The sequence below is a fragment of the Heterodontus francisci genome, chromosome 13, assembly GCF_036365525.1.
Source record: "Heterodontus francisci isolate sHetFra1 chromosome 13, sHetFra1.hap1, whole genome shotgun sequence".
Classification (NCBI taxonomy): Eukaryota; Metazoa; Chordata; class Chondrichthyes; order Heterodontiformes; family Heterodontidae; genus Heterodontus; species Heterodontus francisci.
The window spans coordinates 51,657,489-51,676,560 of record NC_090383.1 but is presented as its reverse complement, the minus strand read 5'-3'; the positions used below and the strand labels follow the sequence as shown (position 1 = coordinate 51,676,560).

At 44.7% G+C, this 19,072-nt stretch overlaps 1 protein-coding gene across 4 annotated transcripts in view; it reads left to right on the top strand.

Annotated features, from left to right (window-relative positions):
• ipcef1 (interaction protein for cytohesin exchange factors 1) overlaps positions 1-19,072 on the top strand; it is a 210,973-nt gene that overhangs the window by 171,773 nt on the left and 20,128 nt on the right. For 3 of the 4 annotated variants that reach the window (XM_068044818.1, XM_068044822.1, XM_068044819.1), the window contains exon 10: positions 16,794-16,895. The exons of the other annotated variant lie outside the window; for it this stretch is intronic. In XM_068044818.1, the coding sequence (XP_067900919.1) occupies positions 16,794-16,895 (102 nt within the window). The remainder of the gene's footprint in view (positions 1-16,793; positions 16,896-19,072) is intronic. 4 annotated transcript variants of the gene reach the window in all.

Below are 19,072 nucleotides of genomic sequence, written 5' to 3'. Positions count from 1 at the left end.
CTTTAGAGTACTTGGGAGTATAGGAGGTTGTGTCTTCAACCTTCTTCCCATTAACAGTTGCATGGTGTAGATCGATAGCTTAACGGTGCCAGTTGAAAATCTTTGTTTTTCTCCAATAACATCTTCACAGTTCGTACACATTTCTCTGCTTCTCCATTGGCCTGAGGGTACCTCGGTGAACTGGTGACATAAACAAATCTGTATGTTTCAGTAAACTCTTTGAAACTTTGGTTCGCAAATTGTATTTGCATCCATCTTCAGCCAGAAGTGCCAAGTGGATGATCTATCTTGGCCTCCTCCTGAGGTCCCCAACATCATAGATGCCAGTTTTCAGCCAATCCAATTCACTCCACGTGATATCAGGAAATGGCTGAAGGCACTGGATACTGCACAGGCTATGAGCCCTAACAATATTCCAGCAATAGTACTGAAGACTTGTGCTCCAGAATTGGCCGCACCCCTGGTCAAGATGTTCCAGTACAGATACAACACTAGCATCTACCCAGCAATGTGGAAAATTGCCCAGGTATGTCTTGTACACAAATAGCAGGACAAATCCATCTCGGCCATTTATCGCCCTATCAGTCTACTCTCAATCTTCAGCAAAGTGGTGGAAGAGCAAAACTTGCTCAGCAATAGTCTGCTGAGTGACCTCAGTTTGGGTTCTGCTAGGGCCACTCAGCTCCTGACCTCATTACAGCTTTGGTCCAAACATGGGCAAAAGAGCTGAACTCCAGAGGTGAGATGAGAGTGACTGCCCTTGACATCAAGGCAGCATTTGACCGAGTATGGCATCAAGGAGCCAGAGCAAAACTGGAATCAATGGGAATCAGGGAAAACTTTCCGCTGGCTAGAGTCATACTTAGTACAAAAGAATGCGGTTGTGGTTGTTGGAGGTTAATTATCTCTGTCCCAAGACATCACTGCATGAATTCCTCAGGGTAGTGTCCTAGGCCCAATCACCTTCAGCTGCTTCATCAATGACCTTCCCTCCATCATAAAGTCAGAAGTGGGGATGTTCGCTGATGATTGCACAATGTTCAGCACCATTCACGACTCCTCAGATACTGAAGCAGTCTGTGTCCATATGCAACAAGACCTGGGCTGATAAGTGCCAAGTAACATTCGCACCACAAAAGTGCCAGGCAATGACCATCTCAAACAAGAGAGATTCTAAGCATCTCCCCTTGATCTTCATTGGCATTACTATCACTGAATCCCCCACAATTAACATCCTGGGGGGTTGCTATTGACCAGAAATTGAACTGGATCAGCCACATAAATGCTGTGGTTACAAGAGCAGATCAGAGACTGAGAATTCTGTGGCAAGTAGCTCAAATCCTGACTCCACCAAAATCTGTCCACTATGTACGGCACATCAGGAGTGTAATGGAATGCCCGCCACTTGCCTGAATGAGTGCAGCTCCAACAACACTCAAGGTTCGACACTATCCAGGACAAAGCAGCCCGCTTGATTGGCACCCCATCCACCACCTTCAACATTCACTCCATCACCGATGCATAGTGGCAGCAGTGTGTACCATCTACAAGATGCACTGCAGCAACTCACCAAGGCTCCTTCGACACCACCTTCCAAACCCACGACCTCTACCATATAGAAAGACAAGGGCAGCAAATATATGGGAACACCACTACCTGCAGGTTCCCTTCCAAGTCACACACCATCCTGCCTTGGAAGTATATCGCCGGTCCTTCACTGTTGCTGGGTCAAAATCCTAGAACTCCCTTCCTAACAGCGCCATTGGTGTACCTACACCCCAAGGACTGTAGCGGTTCAAGAAGACAGCACACTACCACCTTCTCAAAGGTAATTAGGGATGGGCAATAAATGCTGGCCTATGCAGCGATGGCCACATCCCACGATCGAATAAAAACAAAATGCGGCCCACTGTCAGATATCATAATGTCTGGAATGCCATGTGTAGCAAAAAATGCTCTCAGATTTGATCACAGCCTCAGAACTCTGACCATCTACTAGCTTTACTTCAACCCAACTCAAGTAATAGTCAACAACAATAAGGAACATCTTCCCTTCATGCTCAAAAAGATCCTAGATGCTCCCATGGTCTGGACGGAAATGAAGGTGACATGAGTGGTTCTCTCGTCTATTGTCTGATCGAAGCACATGTGATGCATCTGGATATAATTTCTTTGATCTCTTTTGATATACTAGGCCATCATACAGAGTTGCTCTACATTTGGTGATTCCTCAATGAACTTGGTGTAACTTCTCCAAGATATCCAATGATCAATCATTCGTTGTAGACTAGCAAATCATCCACAATACTTAAATACTTACATGACTACTTTGCTCATGATATTACCTTAAAACCAGGTTTATATGGCATATATTCCAGACAACCATTTTGACAATATTCTCTTATTCTTTTCCATATTTTGTCATCTTTCTGCACATTTCTGATTTCACTCAATTTTTGAGCTGTTGCCAGTAAATTCTCGGTTATTGTTAAAGCAAAGACTTCTACCTCCTCCAGAAGTAAAAATCTCCTTCAGGTCTTCCAATTGTCACTCAATAACGCATCTGCTGTTATCTGCTGTTGCCCTGGAACATATTCATTCATCGTATTATACCTCATTCTTCTGAGCCGAAATTTGTGTACCCTTTGAGGTAACTTTGCTAGCTCTTTCGAATTCAACAGCGGCATGAGTCGTTTGTGGTCGGTTTCAATCTTAAACATAAGGCCCAATATGTAGCTGAAGATATTTTTCGCATGCCCATCTTTGCTGCCAACGCTTCCTTCTCAATAACTGCCTGTCTCTTCGGTTTCAGTTACCGAACGAGAAGTAAAATATACAGGTCTGCAGCCTCCATCCTTCTAGATTTGAAACAAGACTGCACCAAATCTTGTTGCTGATGCATCCGCTGCAATTATGGTTGTTAGTTGTGGATCATAGTGTGCTAACACCTCTGATGAAGTTAACATCTCTTTGATTTTCTCAAAGGATTTTTTCTGGCTTTCTCCCCAACACCAGATATTACTGCTCTTCAGCAGTTGTCGCAAAGGCTCGTTTATAGTAACTAAATTTGGTAAGAATTTCCCTACCTGATTCACCATTCCCATGAATCTTTGTAGTTCTGTTATGTTCTTTGGCTCTGAGATCTGCCTTGATAGCTGACCCATCAATAATGTGACCAAGGAACCTCACTGTTGGTTGCAAAAATACACATTTCCCATTCAATATGAGACCTGCTTTTTCTAATCTTTGTAATACTGCTCTTACCCTTGTGTTGTGTTCTTTCTGGTTTACTCCATAAATTAGGACACATTATCCCCTCTAAAACTTCCAGGACCCTTGACATTGTTTTCTGAAAGATCTCAGGTGCTGACATAATACCAAATTGTAACCTGTTCAAGCAGAATCTTCTGAATGGTGTTATAAATGTTGTCAACAATTTCGACTCTTTGTCCAAAGGTTACTGCCAAAATCCACTGTTTGCATCTAATTTCATAAATATGGAGCTTTTTCCCAGCTTTGCCAAACTTTCATCCACTGATGCTATTGAGTGGATCTCTCTCTCCACTGCTTTGTTAAGTTAAGTGAGGTCTACACAGATTCTTATGGATCCATTTGCTTTCTTTCCTTGAACCATACAAGAGCACCATCTATATAAGATGCTGGAAATCTGAAATAAAAACAAAAAATGCTGGAAATACTCAGCAGGTCTGGCAGCATCTGTGGAGAGAGAAGCAGAGTTAACGCTTCAGGTCAGTAACCTTTCATCAGAACTGGCAAAGGTTAGAAATGTAATAGGTTTTAAGCAAATAAAGCGGGGGTAGGGCAAAAAATAACACAAGGGAAGGTGTTGATAGAACAGAGAGTCATAGAGAATAAATGACCAGAAGGTCATGGAGCAAAGGCAAAGGGTGTGTTAATGGTGTGGTGAAAGACAAAGCGTTAGTGCAGAGAGGGTGTTAAATGACGGAACAATGAATAGCCCTGGCCAAAAGCACAAACATAAAAAAAAAAGTGTGCAGGCACATGGTAAAAAAATAAATGATGAAACAAACAGAAATCAAATAAAAATAAAAAAAGGGGGGCCAGTCATGTTCTGAAATTACTGAATGCCATGTTCAGTCCAGTAGGCTGTAGCGTGCCTAATCAGAAAATGTGCACTTGGCCTCCCCAATGTAGAGGAGACCGCCGAATGTGAGCAGCAAATACAGTATACTAAATTGAAAGAAGTACAAATAAATCACTGCTCTTCCTGAAAGGAGTGTTTGGGGCCTTGGATAGTGAGGAGAGAGGAGGTAAAAGGGCAGGTATTAAACCTCCTGCGATTGCATGGGAAGGTGCCATGGGAAGGGGACGAGGTGGTGGGGGTAATGGAGGAGTGGACCAGGGTGTCATGGAGGGAACGATCCCTTCAGCATGCTGACGGGTGGGGAGGGGAAGATGCGTTTGGTTGTGGCATCACGCTGGATGTGGCGGAAATGGCAGAGGACGATCCTTTGGCTGTGGAGGCTGGTGGGGTGGAAAGTGAGGACAAGGGGAACCCTGTCGCGGTTCTGGGAGGGAGGGGAAGGGGTGAAAGCAGAGGTGCGGGAAATGGGCCGGACATGGTTGAGGGTCCTGTCAACTGCAGTAGGGGGAATCCTCGGTTGAAGAAAAAGGAAGACGTATCGGAAGCACTGTCGTGGAAGGTTGCATCATCAGAGCAGATGCGTTGGAGATGGAGAAACTGAGAATGGAATGGAGTCCTTACAGGAGGCAGGGTGTGAAGAAGAGCACCATCTACTTGTTTAAGTTACTGCTGATATCACTCCTTGGTTCTGTATTGCTTCTATTTCTTTTTTAACCTTTTCCAGTATTGGGTGTGGGACCTTTCTCGGTGTGAATAAACACACTGGCTCTGCCTATTTTCTCAGAGTGATGTGATATTCTGTTTTCAATTTTCCCAGTCCTCTAAATAGTTTGGGAAATCAGCCCTACAATCTCTTGGCTGCTTCTCTTGTCCCTTAATTTCTTCTATCCTACATAACAGTTGTAGGTCGACACATGCCTTCCTACTGAGTGATGAACAACTGATTCTTAATAATACACAGCTTTTCAGGAAACTCTTCATTGTTGTATCTTAGAGATTTTCAGTTCCCTTATAAGTTTCAGCTCTATGGCTCCATGTTCATATCGCTTCTTGTTTGTTGGTCTAAAGCTTCCCTGCTTTAGCCATGATTCCTTACCCGATAGAACAGAAACCGCTGCTCCTGTGTCTAAGTTAAAGCTAGTTTTATTTTCTCCTACCATGATATCTGCCACCCAGCTATTTTCATTTGCTCCTTGTATTTCTGCTAAGGAATGAGTTTCAGTTGTTGGCTGATCTTGTACCTCGTTTATTCTCATGTTTATATCATTTGCTTTTTTCTGCGACACAGACTAGAAATGTCTCTTTTTTTATATAGGAAACATTCCACCTCCTTGGCTGGGCAATTTTCCCTCCAGTGCCCCTCTCGGCCACACCTACTGCAATTCAGTGCTGCTGCCTCCAGATGCCTTTCCCGCCGTTCTGACTTTTTGACACCATTCCTTTCCGTTTTTTCACAAACTCTGAGTCTAATGCCTTCGATATCAGATTCTCCCTGTCCCCTCAAACCACAAGTCAGTTGAATTTTCTAGCCTCCGCCTGACTGCTCAACTGAATGGCTTTTTGTAAACTCAGGACTTCCCTCGACTGTAGCTGATCTAACAACGCATCGTCTATTACCCCGACTACGATTCTATCTCGAATCAACTCCTCACGCAAGCTTCCATACTCGCAATCTTCTGCGATCTTGTATAGGTCAATAATCAGCAAAACAACACTTTCTCCTTTTCTCTGGGTCCACTTATTAAACTTTGCCTATTCAATGATAACATTTTCCAGATCTTGAAATACTCTTCGAAAGCTTTTATAACTTCAGCGTAAGTATCTGCTTCTCATCAGTTATTTGGGTTATGGGAATGTTGTCTTCACACTCCCCCATGGCGTACAACAATGTACTGACCTGCTCCTTGTCTGGTCTCTGTGCTAAACCCGACACAGAACGGTACCTCTAGAACCTCCGGACCCATTTCGACCACGTCTTGGTTTGGTTCAGACCTGCTACCTGCTCGAAGTTTTCGGCAAGGGCAATGACTTTTGCATCTTCTGTTTTCCGATGTTTTCGTTTCTTCTCTTCTACAATTACATTTTCATTGCAACCATGTAATATCCGGGTTACGATGCTCTTTGTACTGAATAAAGATAGTAGTCTGTGGGTTTAGGTAATTGGAGTTTATTTACAAACGTCTAGCATCTGTGGCTTCCACTACAATACTCCTAACATGAGGTTCTGTACAACCCGTGACATCACATCCTGTAATGATGCTTACTGTCTATTTACATAATCTTTTTATTTTTATATACATAAAATATTTACATCTTAATATTTACATTACAGCAACAACCCATATCATCATATACTACATCCAGTATAAAACCAGATGAATGGCCACCCGATTTGTGAGGTTCTTGAACCCAGATTACTCCAACTTGTTTCCTACTTTTCTATGACTCCGAGGTTCTGGCAGCATACAAGCCAAATCTATAAAATGATCAAAAACTGGCGTCCTGAGAAAGCTAACAACTAAAAAATGGGTCTGAATATAGGCTTCATGACATGCGATGGCAATGGGCGTCTCCACATCAGGAAAAAGCGATGCCGAGAACCCTATGTCGCCTCTTCTGTGGAAGGCCTGCCAAATCGAGTGTCAATTAGGCACTTAAGTGGACAATGCCGGGTCTTCTACGAGATCAAGGACTCCGGCGACGGAAGTCCTGCCCTCGGAGAGTTGCCGGCCAATCGGAGGCCGGCAGCACTTCCACTGAGCAGCTCCACCACAGAGACTGTGGCTGCTGCCGGTAGAGCACCTACCCGAGGCCCAGGAGCGCCGCTGAACCCAGCTCACAGGTGGGTCAGGGCATGAAGGGATTCGTGGGTGTAAGGGGGTCACTAACAAGAGCAGGGGGGGTGGTTCTTAGCGGGCCATCCTCTTCCCGATGCCAGGTTCCTTGTTCAGGCACTAAGTGCTTTTAAACGGGGAACCCGCATCCCCCCACCCTGGAGCTGGGAAGCAGCCCGAACTGTTTTTCTTACTGTGCAGCGACAGGGCCGTCTGCCACATGGCTAATTGTGACGGTGGGATGAGGCCCTTAATTGGGCTTTAATTTGCCAGTTAAGAGCCTCAATTGGCGGCAGGGCAGGCAGGCCATTCATCGGCCTTTCCGCCCCGGACTTAATTTTGGCAGAGGTTGGAAAGTGGCGGGGTCTTCCCCACCACCATCCCACCTGATCGTATGTTCTCCCTGCCTCCAAACCCACTGCAGGGGAGAGCATAAAATTCCCCCTGTGAAGTCAAAGACTAGGAATGAGAGTGTAGCAGGATGGAGGCACATCATAACTTGTGCTGTAGATATATTCAACTTTCAATCACATTTATTGCAGGAGAAAAAAAAAGTGATTTACATAGAAACAGTTTGCTGCAGTGATAAAGTTGGAAATTGCTGAGCAGTTGTGATTTATTTTCTACCAGAATTCTGGAAACACTCACCACCCTTGGAACCTTTAAAATTAGTTATTCCTATTACATTTCTGGATATCTTTGTGCGATTAATCTATTTTTTAAAAAAATTCTTCCAAATATGGAAAAACCCTACATTTGCTATTGTTTATTTACCAGCGATCAGTTCTGAGATGCATATGAATTGCATCCATGATCTTTGCAGACACTATGTACTGTGTGCGCAATGCTGGGGTCACTGGCATACACTATCTCAGATCTAAGGGAAAGGAACAAAGTTCCCAACATTAGCAGGGTGCTAGGGAGGTAGCGAAGGGGTTGGGGGTGGGGGGGTGGTGGGCAGTCAGTGTTCCAGTTGAGAAGCACGGTTTTCTCTTGGATCCCATGAATTTAACAGCAGAACCTGATAACCATTTTTTGACTATTTCCTGGCTGCAGTCAGCCAGATTGAGAGCCTTTTTGGCTGTCAGGCAGATAGGCCTTTGGGAGCAGGCCCAAGCTGGGGAGAGGTGGGAGACAGAGATTGAGTTTTGTTGCAGGGCATCAATGGGAGAGCTGGAGAGATGAGGGGAGAAGACCATAGGGAGCCCATGGAGGAGATGGGTGGAGTGTGGAGGGGTGCAGGCAGGAGGAGATTGCAGGCTGTAGAGGGCATCGGATCATGGGGTGGGAGCTGGGGGTATTCAATCCCAGGGGAGGTTACCAGGCTTGCTTCGGGGGTTTGGGGGGGTGGGGGTGGTGAGGGATACTAGGGGAAGCCCTTCTGCTCCTCCTGGCCTGTGAGGGGTGCTGAAAAAGCACTTACCTGTTCCCTGCAGCAGTCCTCGCCTCCCTTCAGCTTCCCGGTTTCCAAAGGCCTAGGAAATGCAGTTAACCAATTGAAGGCTGACTCAGGTCACATAACAAGGCATTGTTAACTGAAAGCAAGATCATAATTATTCCACTACATAATCTCTATAATGGTGCAGTACCATTGCTAGTGATAGGTAAGTGGATGGAACTGGAAACATGGATTCTTCAATTCCACTTTTAGAATGCCAGACGCATGGACTGTGTCAGGAGATTGGGACTCAGGACAGAGAGGAGAATGTGATGGTGACAGGACTAGGGAGTGTGGGAACTCACCAAGTGCCAGGAAATCGGTTCAGGCCCACCATGCAAGATCAGTTTGCCACCTTTGATAGATGTTAGAGATAAAACTGGTGTCAGTGACCTGTGAGAATAATATTGGGTTTCCAGTCAGCTTGAATGTTTGCTGCATTGCATGCCTTGATGGTTTTAGCCATGTTTAAGGTAAAAAACTGTTTTTAACTGATTTTCTACAAATGTATCTTATTTTGAGGTTCACCTTATTTCCCATTGATTTTTTCTTTTAGCACTAAAAATAAAAACTGACAAAAATTGACAGCTTTCAAGAAACCTGAATTTTCAAACTTTTTTGTGATTTTTCTGGCAATTTACAGTTTAAGCCAAGAATAAAAGCCCTAATAGAGCTTCAATGCAACTTTACAGGTTCCATCATTGGGAATTTAACCTCATTCATCACCTTAACTTGCGCACATAAACCTTTTACAACATACAGCTACAGTAATTCCAAGCAGCAGTATATTTCACATCCACAAGACAAACTGTGCACTTGGGTCCATTGTCATCCTCTTTGTTCACATGCCAGTCCAGAGCCAAGCAAGGAATCACTTGACTGATCTAAATGAGTAGTCAGGGGAGAGAGGAATTGAGGAGCGTTGTGGATATTTTTGACACAAGCTGGACAGGATAGTTAAATTAGTGAGCACAGTTACATCCAGTTCTATTTCTGTGCCACTACCCTCAACCCCACAGTGCCTGGCTCCCTGTCTGATGCCAAGTTATGGGTGAACCTGAAACCAGAATGTTCAGCTTCTGAGGATTAGTAATTTAAAGTAAACAAGTTAACACATCTGTAGAAATATCAGGCAGTGGCATAGTGGTATTGTCACTTGACTAGTAACCGAGACCCAGGGTATTTCTCTGGGGACATGGGTTCGAAACCCACCAAAGCAAAAGGTGGAATATGAATTCAATTAATAAATCTGGAATTAAAAGCTAGTCTAATGATGGCCATGAAACCATTGTTGATTGTTGTAAAAACCCATCTGGTTCACTAATGTTCTTTAGGGAAGGAAATCTGCTGTCTTTATCTGGTCTGGCCTACATGTGACTCCAGACCCACAGTAATGTGGTTGACTCTTAAATGCCCTCTGAAATGGCCCAGCTAGCCATTCAGTTGTATATAACCGCTACGAAGTCAATAAAGGAAAATGAAACCAGACAGACCACCCGGCATCAACCTAGGCACAGGAAACGACAACGGCAAACCCAGCCTTGTAGATCCTGCAAAGTCCTCCTTACAAACATCTAGGGGCTCATGCCAAAGTTGGGAGAGCTGTTCCACAGACTAGTCAAGCAACAGGCTGACATAGTCACACTCACAGAATCATACCTTACAGACAATGTCCCAGACGCGGTCATCACCATCCCCGGGTATGTCCTGTCCCACCGGCAGGACAGACACAGCAGAGGGGCGGCACAGTGCTATACAGTCAGGAGGGAATTGCCTTGGGAGTTCTCAACATCGGCTCCAGACCCCATGAAGTCTCATGGCATCAGGTCAAACATGGGCAAGGAAACCTCCAGCTGATTACCACCTACCGCCCTCCCTCAGCTGATGAATCAGTACTCCTCCATGTTGATCACCACTTGGAGGAAGCACTGAGGGTGGTAAGGGCGCAGAATGTACTCTGGGTGGGGGACTTAATGTCCATCACCGAGAGTGGCTCGGTAGCACCACTACTGACCGAGATGGCCAAATCCTAAAGGACATAGCTGCTAGAGCGGGTCTGTGACAGGTGGTGAGGAAACCAACAAGAGGGAAAAACATACTTGACCTCGTCCTCACCAATCTATCTGCCGCAGTTGCATCTGTCCATGACAGTATTGGTAGGAGTGACGAAGTCCCCCCTTCACATTGAGGATACCCTCCATCATGTTGTGCGGCATAGATTTCGAACAGATCTAGCAATGCAAAACTGGGCATCCTTGAGGAGCTGTGAGCCATTAGCAGCAGCAGAATTGTATTCAACCACAATCTGTAACCTCATGGCCCGGCATATTCCCCACTCTACCATTACCACCAAGCTGGGGGACTAACCCTGGTTCAATGAAGAGTGCAGGAGGTCATGCCAGGAGCAGCACCAGGCATACCTAAAAATGAGGTATCAGCCTGGTGAAGCTACAACACAGGACTACTTACATGCCAAACTGCAGAAGCAGCATGCGATAGACAGAGCTAAGTGATCCCACAACCAACGGATCAGCTCTAAGCTCTGCAGTCCTGCCACATCCAGCTGTGAATGGTGGTGGTAAATTAAACAACAAACAGGAGGAGGTGGCTCCACAAATATCCCTATCCTCAATGATGGGGGAGCCCAGCACATCAGTGCGAAAGATAAGGCTGAAACATTTGCAACAAACTTCAGCCAGAAGTATCAAGTTGATGATCCATCTTGACCTCCTCCTGAAGTCCCCAGCATCACGGATGCCAGACTTCAGCCAATTCGATTCACTTTGCGTGATATCAAGAAACAACTGAAGGCACTGGATACGGCAAAGGCTATGGGCCCTGGCAATATTCTGGCAATAGTACTGAAGACCTGTGCTCCAGAACTTGCCGTGCCCTAGCCAAACTGTTCCAGTACAGCTACAACACTGACATCTACCCGGCAATGTGGAAAATTGCCCAGGTATGTCCTGTACACAAAAAGCAGGACAAGTCCAACCCGGCCAATTACCGCCCCATCAGTCTACTCTCAATCATCAGTAAAGTGATGGAAGGTGTTATGGACAGTGCTATCAAGTGGCACTTGCTTAATAACCTACTCAGTGATGCTCAGTTTGATTTCCACCAGGGCCACTCAGCTCCTGACCTCATTGCAGCCTTGGTTCAAACATGGACAAAAGAGCTGAACTCAAGAGGTGACATGAGAGTTACTGCCCTTGACATCAAGGTGGCATTTGACCGAGTATGGCATCAAGGAGCCCGAGCAAAACTGAAGTCAATGGGAATCGGGGGGAAAACTCTCTGCTGGTTGGAGTCATACCTAGCACAGCTCCAGGACATCACTGCAGGAGTTCCTCAGGGTAGTGTCCTAGGCCCAACCATCTTCAGCTGCTTCATCAATGACCCATCTTCAATCATAAGGTCAGAAGTGGGGATGTTTGCTGATGATTGCACAATGTTCAGCACCATTCGTGACTCCTCAGATACTGGAGCAGTCCATGTAGAAATACAGCTAGACCTGGACAGTATCCAGGCTTGGGCTGATAAGTGGCAAGTAACATTCGTGCCACACAACTGCCAGGCAATGACCATCTCCAACAAAAGAGAATCTAACCATCTCCCCTTGACATACAATGGCATTACGATCGCTGAATCCCCCACTGTCAACATCCTAGGGGTTAAAGGCCTGCTACCCGACCCGAACCCGACGGGACGTGACGACATGTATCGGGGTCGGGTCAGGTCGGGTTGCTCCTCTGGGTCCAGCTTTCCTGGTCGGGCCGGGTCGGGTCGGTGTCGGGGTTGGGTCCGGGTCAGACACACACAGGAAGTCTTGCATTTTGCCATGCTGAATTGGAGAGTCTAAAAGATGAAAAACTTAACTGAGCTGGAGTCCGGGACGTCAAGGCGGTAAACTCTGAGTCTGCGCAGTGAGCAAGTGAGGGTCTCAATGACGTCATCACGCTCATGCTGCAGTTTCCTTAATACAAAAGTAGTACAGCGAGTGAGTGCACTATGGAATCGAGGTAGGTAACCATTCTGGGCCAGGTCGGGCTCGGGTCACGTGGGGCGTGGAAAACAGTGGAGGGACTTGGACTTGGGTCCGATGTGGTTCTGTCGGGTTCGTGTCGGATTTTTATTTCCTGTCCTGGGTGCGCCTGTACTAGGGGTTACTATTGACCAGAAATTGAACGGGAGTAGCCATATAAATACCATGGCTACAAGAGCAGGTCAGAGGCTAGGAATCTTGTGGCAAGTAACCCATCTCCTGACTCTCCAAAGTCTGTCCACCATCTACAAGGCACAAGTTAGGAGTGTGATGGAATACTCTTCACTTGCCTGGATGGGCACGGCTCCAACAACACTCAAGAAGCTCAACACCATCCAGGACAAAGCAGCCTGCTTGATTGGCACCCCATCCATCACCTTCAGCATTCACTCTCTTCATCACCGATGCACAGTGGCAGCAGTGTGTACCATCTACAAGATACACTGCAGCAATGCACCAAGGCTCCTTAGACAGCACCTTCCAAACCCGCAAGCTCTACCAACTAGAAGGAAACGAGCAGTAAATGCATGGGAACACCACCACCTGCAAGTTCCCCTCCAAGTCACACACCATCCCTTCTTGGAAATATATCGCCGTTCCTTCACTGTCGCTGGGTCAGAATCCTGGAACTCCCTTCCTCACAACAAGTGGGTGTCTGTACCTCACATGGACTGCAGCGGTTCAAGAAGGCAGCTTACCACCACCTTCTCAAGGGCAATTAAGGATGGGCAATAAATGCTGGCCTGGCCAGCGATGCCCACATCCCATGAATGAATAAAACAAAGGTATTTTAGCATTGATCCACTATTATCACGAAAACTAATTTTGAGTTTTTAACCACTGTCAAACAGGTTTATTTTCTTCTGTAAACAAAAAATAAATAAGTGCTGTAATCATTTCAAATTGTAAACAAAAATCAAATCTAAGAAATGTGATGAGTGACATCAGTAATTAACAGATTGCAATCCCCAGAACAGAGGCTCAAATTTCCCTGTAACTGTTCCTAACAAACCATGTTTTCACGTAATTTACTATATTAAATGTTTAATTGGTTGAGACTAACATCCTCAAATCCCAGAAGCAACATGTGCTCTATTATGTAATGATGCGGGATTAATTAATAATCTCATAGTTAAGGATCTTCTAGGGAAGAGTGATCATAGCATGCTGGAATTTCAAATTCAGTTTGAGGGCGAGAAACTGGAGTCCTACACTAGCGTTCTGGAGTTAAACAAAGGTAATTACATAGGCATGAGGACAGATTTGGCCCTAGTGGACTGGGCAGGAAGACTATAAGGCAGGACAGTTGATGAGCAGTGGCAGATGTTTAAGGAGATATTCAAATCCTCCCAACTAAAATATATTCCAGAGAGGAAGAAAGATTGTAAGAGGGGGAAAAATCATCCATGGATAAGCAAAGAAGTGAAGGGTAACATAAAGACAAAACCTAAGACATACCATATTGCAAAGGCCAGTGGCACGCGAGAAGATTGGGAAACTTAAAGGGTTACTAAAAAAGTAATGGAAAGAACAAAGGTAAATTATGAAAGAAAACTAGTGTAAAATATAAAAACAGATAGCAAAAGCTTCTATAAGTATATAAAAGGGAAGAGAGTAGCTAAAGTGAATGTTGGCCCCTTGGAGGATGAGACTGGGGAGTTAATGATGGGGAACACAAAAATGGCGGAGACACTAAATCAGTATTTTGCCTCAGTTTTCACGGTGGAGGACACTAGTGCCATCCCAATAGTAACAAGTAATGCAGAGGTTATAGGAAGGGAGGAACTTAGAACATTCATCATCACCAGGGAAAAAGTACTGAGCAAACTATTGGGATTGAAGGCAGGCAAGTCCCCAGGGCCTGATGGCCTACGGGAAGTGGCAGCGGAGATAGTGGATCCATTGGTTATAATATTCCAAAATTCCTTGGATGCGGGAAAGGTTCCAGTGGATTGGAAAAATGCTAATATAATGCCCTTATTCAAAAAAGGAGGGAGGCAGAAAGTAGAAAACTATAGACCAGTTGGTTTAACATCTGTCATTGGGAAATTGTTAGAATCCATTATTAAGGAAGTAATAACAGGACATTTAGAAAATCAAAATGCAATCCATCAGAGTCAGCATGGTTTTATGAAGGGTAAATCATGTTTGACTAATTTGCTAGAATTCTTCGAAGATGTAACAAGTGAAGTGGATAATAGGGATCCTGTAGATGTAGTATATCTGGACTTCCAGAAGGCATTTGATAAGGTGCCACACAAAAGGTTAATACACAAGGTAAGATCACATGGGGTTAGGGGCAATTTATTAGCTTGGTTGAGGATTGGCTAACCAACAGAAAAGAGAGAGTCGGGATAAATGGGTCTTTTTCTGGTTGGCAAGATGTAACTAGTGGGGTGCCACAGGGTTCTGTCCTCGGGCCCCAACTGTTTACAATCTGTATTAATGACTTGGATGCAGGGATAGAAGGTACTATAGCCAAATTTGCAGATAACACTAAAATAGGTGGGATAGTAAGTTGCAATAAAGAAATAAGAAATATACAAATGGATATGGATAGGTTAGGTGAATGGGCCAAAATTTGGCAGATGGAGTTTAATGTGGTTAAGTGTGAGGTTATCATTTTGGTCAGAAGAATAGAAAAGCAAATTATTATCTAAATGGAGAGAAATTTCAGAGTGCTTTGGTGCAGAGGGATCTGGGTGTCCTCATGCATGAATCGCAGAAAACTAGTATGCAGGTGCAGCAGGTAATAAGGAAGGCAAATGGAATTTTGGCATTTGCTGCTGAAGGAATAGAGTATGTAAGTAGGGAAGTGTTGCTGCAACTGTACAAGGCATTAGTGAGACCGCACCTGGAGTATTGCGTACAGTTTTGGCCGCCTTACTTGAGGACGGATGTAGTTGCATTGGAGTCAGTTCAGAGGAGGTTCACTGGAATGATTCCAGCAGTGAGGGGTTTGTCTTATGAAGAGAGATTGAGCAGTTTGGGCCTTTACTCTCTAGAGTTTAGAAGAATGAGAGGAGATCTAATTGAGGTATATATGATGATTAAGGGGAATGACAAAGTAGACGTAGAGCGGATGTTTCCTCTTGTGGGGAAATCTAGAATGAGAGGTCATAGTTTTAGGATAAGGGGTAGCAGATTTAAAACTGAGATGAGGAGAAATTACTTCTCTCAAAGGGTCGTGAGTCTGTGGAATTCACTACCCCAGAGTGCGGTGGATGCCGGGACATTGAGTAAATTTAGGGAGGAGATAGGCAGATTTTTAATTAGTAAAGGGTTGAAGGGTTATGGAGAATGGCAGGAAAGTGGAGTTGAGGCCGAGATGAGATCAGCCATGATCGTATTGAATGGCGGAGCAGGTTCGAGGGGCTGAATTGTCCACTCCTGCTTCTATTTCTTATATTCTTATACCTGATGCCCGGGATTCCAGCACTGGTGCTGGGTCCAAGGCCTCTGCAGTACCGGCTATGGTCACTGCTCCTGGTGGTGCTACCGATACTGCTGAGCGCTCTGAACGGCCGGCAGCTCTTGGACACGGAATTCCCTTCTTTAAAGGGATGGAGATCCCAGGGCCGGAGACTTCACATCCGGAACAACAGAGGATCAAGCAGCGGGGTGTGCGCAAAGCCCTAGGCAGGGCTCTCCCCACCTTTTCGCTCCACAAGATCCCGTCCACGTTGTTTGTACACCACAACATAGAAGGATCTAAGCTGTAATACTTTGGGAACCATCTCTAATTTTATTTATTTCAGAAGAATACAGAAGGCACTTTTTTGCTTGAGGACACTTTTTTTAAACTGTAGGTTTTTTTTGTGAATATACTAGTGTCCTGAAAATGTTCTCTTCAAATACATGTGTGTTAATATTTGACTTCTGGTGCCTGGGATTTTATTTGGTATGTTTTAGCAAGACCATTATTTTATGTGTCTCGTTTAAAGCGCTCGTCTTGCTAAGTGGTCACAGCAGCAAAGTTCCTATCCAGCAGCACCTGCTGTGGGAAAAAGTAGGTCTTTTTGTAATCTTCCAGAGGAAATATGTTAAACATTATTGTCAATAAAGGTCATTTAAAAAAAAAAATCACTCTCCCCACACCAAAAATGTTGACTTCTTTGAAAAACTATCACTTCACATCACTTTAGTATCACAAGCTAGCTCACCTGAAATCTGAAACAATATTGGGTAAGATTTTCAACAGTAAACTGGCAGACGTTTGTTTCATTGTTAATTGTTGGCATCTAATTGTCCGGATTTTGCAGTCAGTTGTGAAGGGATGGCACTCGCCACTGACCTCACAAAAAGCTGCCTGCATAGATTTCCTCATTTCTAATCTCAGTTTCAATCCAGTTCCATCTACAGGGGATCTGTGGCATCCAACAACAGTGCAGGCAGGCAAATCAGCCAATCAGATTGAAGAATTCCCAGAGGCAGCAAAGCAGGACGTAAAAAGTAGGAAATATAAATCACATCTAAATCATTGTGCAGAAAGCAAAATAAAGATTGGGACATACACATGTGTTTTGGGAGAAATGTAAATTTCAGGACAAAACTTTTATTAAACATAAAATATTTGCACTTTTTAATTATTATTCTGAGGGACTCCACACTTGTAAAATTAGTTTTTCTGAGCCACACAGTTGTTCAGCTGTGATTATGACTCAGTATGCCATTAAAAATTTAGTTACTCCTGATTGAACAAGGCTTAATATTTTCATTGTTTAATTTGTAAATAGTTGAAGTTCACAACAAATCAGTGATTTCTAATGATTCCATCTGCAACAGCAATGCTTAACTGTGCATGTGTGTACACCAAGAGTTGCTGTCAGTTTTACAGAGTAATGCCGGCAAGCACTGACAGCTTTGTTGTCATTGAAACTCCAAATTCTAGGGCAATATGTTTGCCAAAGTATTGTGAGAAGTGAGCAGTTGATAATTTGTGTACTGTGCAAATCCAGCATAATATAAAAGGGCTGAATTAGTGATCTTGGTTTAGTGCCTACCAGGAAAGTGCTTGTAAAACATACAATGAAAGAAATTTTGGTTAAAATCTGCCAAAAAGCCTGACTATTCCTCAGTCACTAGATAATTTGACTTTTTCCTGTCTATCTCTAAGGCATTATGTCCATACACCCTTAATATTACATACTTGAGAGAATGACCAGGCACATAGCCCAAGTCTTTGTCTACTTTATTCGGTAAATTGATTTACATTTATATGGTGCTTTTAATGCAGTAAAATATTAAGAAGGTTCACAGAGGCAGCATGGATGCTAAGCTGCAATAGAAAGTAATTGAAGGCCTGTTTATAAAGATATGTTTTGAGGAAAGAGAAAGTGGAGGGGTTATGGAGAGAGTTTGAATGAGTACAACCCAAGCATCTAAAGATTCTCCCACTGAATTGGAATTGGAAGAGAAAGGGATGCAATGAAGGCCAGAATTTTGAGAACACAGAGCAAACGCTGACATAGTGGGCTGGATTTTCATTCTGTGAAGGTGGCGGGTTCAGAGGTGGGTGTGCTGGCAATTTGACGCTACTGGCTGGCGTGCCAGTCTGTCAGTATGTTCCGACCTCCGGCCTATTTTCAGTGAGGATGCTTCTCGGCGGGGGTGACGGCTACTTACCAGCCAGCAGTAGGTGGCCATTAGGCCAATTAAAGTGCCTATTGAGGGCACTCATCAAATGCCGTCTGGGATTTTCCAGATGGCAGACGTCCTCCCCTGCCCCCCCCCTCCCCCACCCAGAGGTTGAAGTCTGGCAGATGGATGAAGGTAGCCTCCCAGCAGCAGGCAATGGAGCTGGCTATCCCTCTTTTAATTTCCCGCCCCAGTGCTGCAGGTGCCAGAGGGCCAGAAGGACTCCCCGCTATGATATGTCCTGACAGCTGTGGCCGCAGTTTATTTTTAAACTTTCTAAAGTCCTCAGAGGGCACCTCCATCATTAGGCATCCTCACGGCCCCCCACCTACATCGGCAGCACCTGCCTCTCCCAATGGGGCTTCCGGTCACTCAGAATCTTGGACTTTCCCATTGGCCATCCCATCTGTGGAACCTGCTTTAATTGGATGGGGCTCCTGTAGGCGGCCTCCTCTCAAATCTCCTCCAGGGTCCCATAACGGCCGTTTCTGGGTTCCCAACCCAGAATTCAGTCCGGCTTCAGGATTGGGACCCTGGAACTAAAATTCATCCCTGAGGGTCAGAGGGGGTCACAGAGATAGGGTGAGGTGGGGGCATGGAGAAATTTGTAAATAAGAATGAAAACTTTTGATCTCATTGTATTGAGGGACTTAGCCAGTGGAAATCAGCAAGGAGGGGAGTGTTGAGACTGCTGTATAGAGTCTCAATGTTGGAATTTATGTGCAATGGAACGTAAGAGGCAGAAGGAGAAGAATTTTGGAAAAGTTGAGCATACAGATGACAAAAGTATGAATGACGGTTTCTATGGAGTCAAAGATTCGGGACTGCAGTTTTGAGAGGAACTCAGCAACTTGGCTTGAGTCTTCCTGATAAGTTGGTGGAAGATCAAGCTCATCCAGAACATAGAATCATAAAACAAAGAAGGAGGCCATTCAGCCCATCATATCTGTGCTGGCTATTTGAAAGAGCTATCCAATTATTCCCCCTCCCCT